Raw genomic sequence first — 6850 nt, 5'->3', positions numbered from 1 at the left:
TGTTATTATTCCACTTCATACAAAGAGTGTTATAACCTGGTTGTAACTTACACTTGAATGAGTTGGTTTTGAATTATTTTATACTGTTTACATACTCTTATCACTTATTTGAATACTGAAGGATAAATGGAATAAAATAGAGTTACAACATTACACTTGTGTGAATTATCGCTTGTTTTAACGGTGAAGGAAAACCTCGTGAAGAAATCTACATGCCTGAGCAGTTCTTTACAGAAATTTTGGGGTTTTGTCTACCAATCCACACTGGGCCAGCGTTGGGAACTAACGCCTACTCCCTCTTAGTAGTTGAGGAGGCCCATGCCAATCAGTGGTATAGTAACCCCGAGTAAGCTAGTCCCGCAAAGCTGGTCAAATTTGGCATCTTGGGCAGTAATCCTTGTCGATAAAACCAATCCAATGTCATGTAAAAATTGTTTCGGTAATGAGTCCGAACTAAAATCCTTAGAATATCTAGAAACTGAATTAGTATTAACTAGCAATATGCAAAATAATTTTAGCTAATTCTCAAACGTCTTATCGCGTCCTTCCGAGTTGATTACGTTACAAACTTTCATTATTCGAACACTGAGATCTCGCCCGGGGACCTATTACACATCTTGACAGTACCTAAAAGCAATGGTTATTTTGCAGGTTCTCTATACGCGTAGAATTTCAATGACAATGAAAGTTTGGAGTGAGTTGAGCGTCCACAGGGATAGCGTTGATAACAATGCTAATACGCCCTTTGAGTTCACTGAAGCTAACATGATGGTGAGCGAGATATTCTTTTTTAAAAATTAAAGCGTAAGTGATTTGGGTAAGGATTGTGACTTTAGGTAAAGACCTAAAGGTTTTGATCAAACGTGCTGTCCTTTTGCTTGTAGGTATGAAATTGAATTTATCTGTATCAGACCTTGCTATAGAAATGAGTAATCATTTTATATTTTTATAATAGTAATTTTCGTAATGGTAACGATCTGCAAATTTTAATTAAATTAATAACTTATAAAATAATTTATTTTACGTTTTTTAAATAACGCGACAAAATTTTGCGATGTATACAGGATCATTTTGACATTGCTTTAATAAATTAAACTACATATTTGTTTTTACCTCTGCTAATATAATGCCAATACTTATCCATGAGTAATAAATATTTTCGCCAAAAATCTTGATGTGTAGTTTAGTGTAAATATACTGTGTGTTAAGTTTATTTCAGAGTGAAACTATGATGGTGTCGTTCAGAGAAATTCTTTTACGTGTCATAGTAGTGACCTTACGGCATGTAAAATAAAAAATACTTTTTATTAATAGGTATTTTGTTACATACTCTTTTTTTATTTTACTTCTATGGTTAAAATGACTTAAGATAGTGTTGTTCTCGAGAAGCAAAGTATAATATAGTTTTATTATTAACGCAATATCAAAATGACCCTGTATACTATGGTGTTAATTAAAATATTGTGACTATAATTAAAGCGTCGCGAGTAAATTGGGAAAATCATCAGATTGTAATAAAATTATGACGAGTACGTAGTGGAGAACGCCACTTTATTATTGGCGTATTAACAGTGCGTCCGCTGAAATAATTTCACTTTTGCACAAAAAGTAATCAGAGCTTTATTCTGGTTTTGAAAATGTATTTTACTAGTAATAAAAATATGTAAAAAGTATTATTATCCATAACATGTAAGAGATAGATAGGTTTTATTGAATGAAATATACAAATTTTCTCAGCGATAAGTTTCAATGATTTACATTTTCGAATATTCCTAAAGATTTTATTTTAATCCCACTTACATGGGTATTAAGAAGGAATAATGAATTATTAAGGACTAATAATACTTTCTTTTACTAAATTAGGTAATTAACATTATTAATTCCGGAGATTTCTATTCTCCACTCCTTCAAGTAGAAAATTGACCTATATCGAAACTTATTAAGTCGTTATCAGATGTTTCCAAAGCCTCAGAGCACAAACGGAAAGTTAAGCGTCTCTCTCAGAATTCAATTATAAAGATTTTGACGCAATTAATCAAATACAAGAAGAAATTGGCATCGGAACGTTTTGGGAACATTTTAACTCGCTAAAATGGTTTAAATGAATTCCGGCAACACAGTAATAATTTAAATAATAAATCAACAGTTCATAAAATAGTCGGCATTTTAATGGGTTTTATTAAAAGTGAAATGAAGCAAAACATTTGTTTCTGGATATTATATATAAAACTAAAATATTAAATTCACCAAAAAATTTACCAATTATGATAGGTGTTGCTATTCAATGTAATATTGTACATGTTATTTTGCAAATTAAATAAATTTATTTATTTATTTGTTTGAGTCACATACATTAATTATAGAGTTTTTTACAGGGCCCTGTATCTAAAGTGCAAGAATAATAAATTTTAGAGGGTTACTGTTTTAGCATGTGACACTGATGATTAAAATTCAAATTATTTATTTATTAGGTCTACAATAAATCATACACTGTTACATTCTAAAGTATTGTACAATGGCTTAATCCCACTGAGATATTTTGCATAGGTAATTATTCAAAACTCGCACGAAGTGACTAATCATTTAAACCTTTCAGCGTATAGCTGCATTGATACAAAACTATCCAGTCGGTGCTCAAAAGGCCGCGGTGGGAGCGTGCCTGGATATAGTGCAGCGTCAAATGGGTTGGATACCCATATCAGCGATGCACAAAGTGGCAGAAATCCTGAGCATGCCACGGATGAGGGTTTACGAATGGGTTTCGTTCTACACTATGAACAAGAGGTATTAGTTATTATGTAGCATATCTGAGGAAGGAAAATCAATAGTATGTTTTTTTTAAATAATACTTTTTAATGCTCTGGCACTGCTGTTCAGTGCTTATGATTGTAATAATTAATGAGGTATAAAATATTGCGTTAAATCAAATCCAATACTTAGTGTTGCTATCAAATTATTGCATTAAATTATATCTTACGCTTCGTCTCCATCGCCATATTTAGACGTTAGATTGGCCACAGCATTAAAATATCGAATGCTCTTGATTGTAATAAATTTCTAGGCATTTTCGAGGTCAATTTCACATCCAAGTATGCACAACAACGCCGTGCATGCTGCGAGGTGCGGAAGAGATCCTTGATGCTGTGGAGCAGTCGTGCTGTTGCTGCGCTGGAGGATTGTCAGCTGACGGCATGTTCGGAGTAGACATCGTGGAGTGTCAAGGCGCCTGTGTCAATGCGCCTATGTTTGTTGTCAACGATGACTATTATGTGAGTTGTTTTATCAAATCAAATGTGTTAGCGGCTGAAACAATTTTATATTATTATTCAGGCGAAAATATTTTTTTAGATATGTCCTGTTTTATTCTACGAATATCTTTTGTCTGATAATAATTGATAAATCAGCTTTCAATTCTATGAATATTTCACGTTGAAGTTTCTTGGGTAAGTCTCTTGTACGTAAGTAGTGTTTATCTAATAAGGTTATTGTAGATAATATGATTCTACATGTTTTGGCGTTCATCATAATATACCAAAGTAATTTTCTCTTTCTTCTTATTCCTTCTAATGAGTAGGTCGATTAATGTAATGTAAGATTCTTGAATATTTATTTTGTATCAGGCCAGGAATGTATTCTCTATTATATTATCCTATGGTATTAAATAATTATGGATGAAAATATAAAGGCGAATTTATCTGACAAATTTATGATATTTTCAGTAATTTTCGATCCTATCAAGATACCTCACTATTAATTATTATCCATACGAATAATGGAAGGTTATTGAGCGATAATAGTCATAATAATGACTCGGCAGTAGCGACGATTAGCGTGGTAACCCTCCGGCAACAAACACATTATATCAATATTTTCTTTCTTTTCTTTCGAGGAAAAAAGTATATTTTATCGATAATATCTATTTTAAATGGACCTCCAAAAATAGAAGGTTCTCAATTCGTGTCTTTGTATTTATATACTTTTTATTAGACTTGTAGTTTAGGATATCTTTACTAAGTTGGTAATTAAAAAAATGTCTTGATTTTTTTATATCAGTGTTGCTCGGGACTCAAACTCATATCCCATAGGCGATTTTGCCCTTATGACATCATAGGACGGACTTAAAGCACTGCCAACATTGGTACACAAATTACGCCTTTGTATAAGAAACTCTTTAGATAGGAAATCTTCACCTTACAGTATGTTTTGTGTTTTATTTTCAGGAAGACGTCGATGCATCAGACGTATACAATATAATTCAAACACTCAGATGCGGCGGTATACCACCTCCTGGACCGCAGTTACTATCTTTGATACTTAATGCTTCCATAAAATAAACTTAATGTCATCTGTGAATAGAATATGAAGTGGAATGGTTCTTCTTCCAAATAAATACAGGATGTTTGTTTTAATTACTCCGTAATCTTTGTACGAGTTAATTGTTTTCCGTGTATAATAAAGTACTTAGGGTTGTATTAATAATCGCAGCTCATTTTCGCTGTAAAGTGCGATAAGTATTAGCTGAGACGCTTTCAAACTAAAAACGGTATCTCAAGTCGATATTTAATAAATACATCTCAAATTATATCTTAAGTCACAACATATGATTTTGATAACTGATTTTTATTTATTAAAATAGGACGAACGAAATAAAATGCTGAATCAACTGAGTACAAGTCTTAAATGACAATTTAAACTTTGGTTATAAAATAGTTCAATACATTAAATGGCTACTTAAGTTCCTACTTAAGTATAAAATCGATCTATTTAACCGTTTCGGCATTTACTGCTACTAATATCCAATCATAATCACTTAATGTATGTTTGATCTTCTATTTAGTCCGAGTAAACTGACTGAATATATTTATTAAATACGAGTACATTTTGCAGAAATGGAAGATTTGCTGCGGAGCCACTGTGTGGTTTGACGAGTCTGTGCGGCCCACCGCCGCCGCCGGGGCACGGCCTGCAGGACGCTCTCATGGGAATGCCTACTTGTCCCGGTTCAGGAAGATAGCTTATCCATTGTTATATCAAATATTGAATTGCGAATACTGTTAATAAATATATTTGGAAATAACTACTTTTTTATTTTATTATACGTCTATGGTAAAGTGGACCGGAAGGTTCTGATTTCGATTCCCAAATTGTGCAACAATCATTCGTGTGATTTTATCGATTCAAAATCCGAATCTCAGTTTGCCTGTACAGAAATTACTCGAATAGCATATCGAAAGTTATAATTTTTTTTTAAAGTAAAACTACATGTACCGATATAGTTGGTTACTTTCCGCATAAAACAGTCTGAAGGTTCTTTCAGCGCTGATACATTCAATAAAGTCCAACAGAGGATGTTCTTCTCGAGGCGTACTAATTTTATTTGCCGTCCCTTGTAATGTAATTTTATTTTCTTATTCCATTCCCTGCATAGTCACGGTGAAATCTGTAAGAAACGTGATTCCTTTGTCTTTTTTTAAATAAAATGGCATCAGTAGAGATTGTTCTCTCGATGCAAATGTTCAACTTCTTTCTTGTCGGGAATTTACTTAATTGAGACGCTACGTGGCTTGGGTTTGTTCACACAATTGTTTTGAGATTTTGTTGGTAAAAATAATTTAAAGCTGTTTACTATTTCAGTGTTAAAATATTATAAAATATAGCCTAAATGGTTACTATAATAACAATCTTAAAATAGGTTTCTCATTACGATGATATGTATCAAAATTGGCATCGTTGGGGATTTGGACTAAGGGGGCAGCTGATGGGAGCAAAAAAAGTTTTCCTATTTCGTGTAAAACAAAACTCACTACACAAGCCTTTTGTATAAGTGCGAGGATTTTTCTATGGTGGGTTAAGAAGTTTCTAGGATAGCACCACCAATCGTTTTCCACTCATAAAGAACTTTACAATATATTCATATTCTATAGATATTTTGGCACGTCGTTACGTCTCGATATATCGTATTCCTACAAAAATATCGTATGACCGTTTCGCACATCTTAAATTAGTACACTGTATTTGTATAATTTTTAAGATTCACACTATGGAATAAAAAAAAATGATAAACAAATACACTAAGAATATTAAATACTATAAATACAACAGTTATAGAACAATTGCAGCTAATTTGTAAACAGAATACACAAAAATAAAAAAAAAAATATTTAGGTCATTTTACATCGACTTTTTTAGTACTGCCCTAAGATGTTTTTATTACATAGATACGTCGTCTAAGCTCAATATTGGCAAGACGAAAGCAAGGCAATTGTCCGACATTCATTTAGTCAACCTCCAACCATTATCGCGGCTAGTCGGTTTACTAACTTTTTGTGTTTTTATAAATATAATGCCTTCCTGTGTTTTTAGACGATATACAAATTATATCCCAACAGTGAATGAAAAAAACGTTTCATTTCATACGTTTGTAATAAGTATACACTGTTTAACTTATTTTTTTAACTAATTAATGCATTTTATCCGACTGTCATGGCGACGGGGCGGTCGACGCTCGGGTCCACTCGGGACCACTCGGGCCGTATCAATACGAGCTGCTAGGGCTGAACTATAGTAAATACTGCGCTGTTTTTATGTGCAATTTTGTTAGTGTATGACACGTCTATTTGTAAACGTTATTGGTACCGCCAGTATGGAGCTGACTCCGTGCCTTACATCCATGCAATTGCCTACGATTCAGTTACGATGCGATTTCTCGGTACAAGAGGATAGGATAATATCGCGTATCAATCCAAACGCTATTGATATGAGTACGGTGCTATATATTGATACAACGGACTTTTTAGAAACCCTACCTTAATTTTTTTTATATATGTTGCGGCATATTTGTTAACAATAT

At 32.9% G+C, this 6850-nt stretch overlaps 1 protein-coding gene across 2 annotated transcripts; it reads left to right on the top strand.

Moving 5' to 3' along the window:
- The first annotated feature begins 647 nt into the window (after positions 1 to 647).
- On the top strand, positions 648 to 5063 carry LOC115452896 (NADH dehydrogenase [ubiquinone] flavoprotein 2, mitochondrial). 2 transcript variants are annotated; one of them, XM_030181518.2, is made up of 5 exons: positions 648 to 771; positions 2597 to 2784; positions 3062 to 3269; positions 4221 to 4297; positions 4888 to 5063. In XM_030181518.2, exons 1-5 carry the CDS (start codon positions 676 to 678, stop codon positions 5012 to 5014), a joined length of 696 nt encoding a protein of 231 aa, XP_030037378.1. In that variant the 5' UTR covers positions 648 to 675; the 3' UTR covers positions 5015 to 5063. The 2 variants fall into 2 exon arrangements, with proteins under 2 accessions (XP_030037378.1, XP_037298758.1); XM_037442861.1 differs by lacking the exon at positions 4221 to 4297.
- Positions 5064 to 6850: the final 1787 nt, after the last annotated feature.

Source organism: Manduca sexta, chromosome 25 (assembly GCF_014839805.1).
Source record: "Manduca sexta isolate Smith_Timp_Sample1 chromosome 25, JHU_Msex_v1.0, whole genome shotgun sequence".
Taxonomy (NCBI): Eukaryota; Metazoa; Arthropoda; class Insecta; order Lepidoptera; family Sphingidae; genus Manduca; species Manduca sexta.
This window is presented reverse-complemented; position numbering and strand designations above follow the sequence as displayed.

Coding starts and splice junctions, on each gene's coding strand:
- LOC115452896 (XM_030181518.2), top strand. CDS start 676: ATGACAATGAAAGTTTGGAGTGAGTTGAGCGTCCACAGGGATAGCGTT. Junction 772..2,596: donor TCACTGAAGCTAACATGATG/GTGAGCGAGATA, acceptor TAAACCTTTCAG/CGTATAGCTGCATTGATACA. Junction 2,785..3,061: donor TTCTACACTATGAACAAGAG/GTATTAGTTATT, acceptor ATAAATTTCTAG/GCATTTTCGAGGTCAATTTC.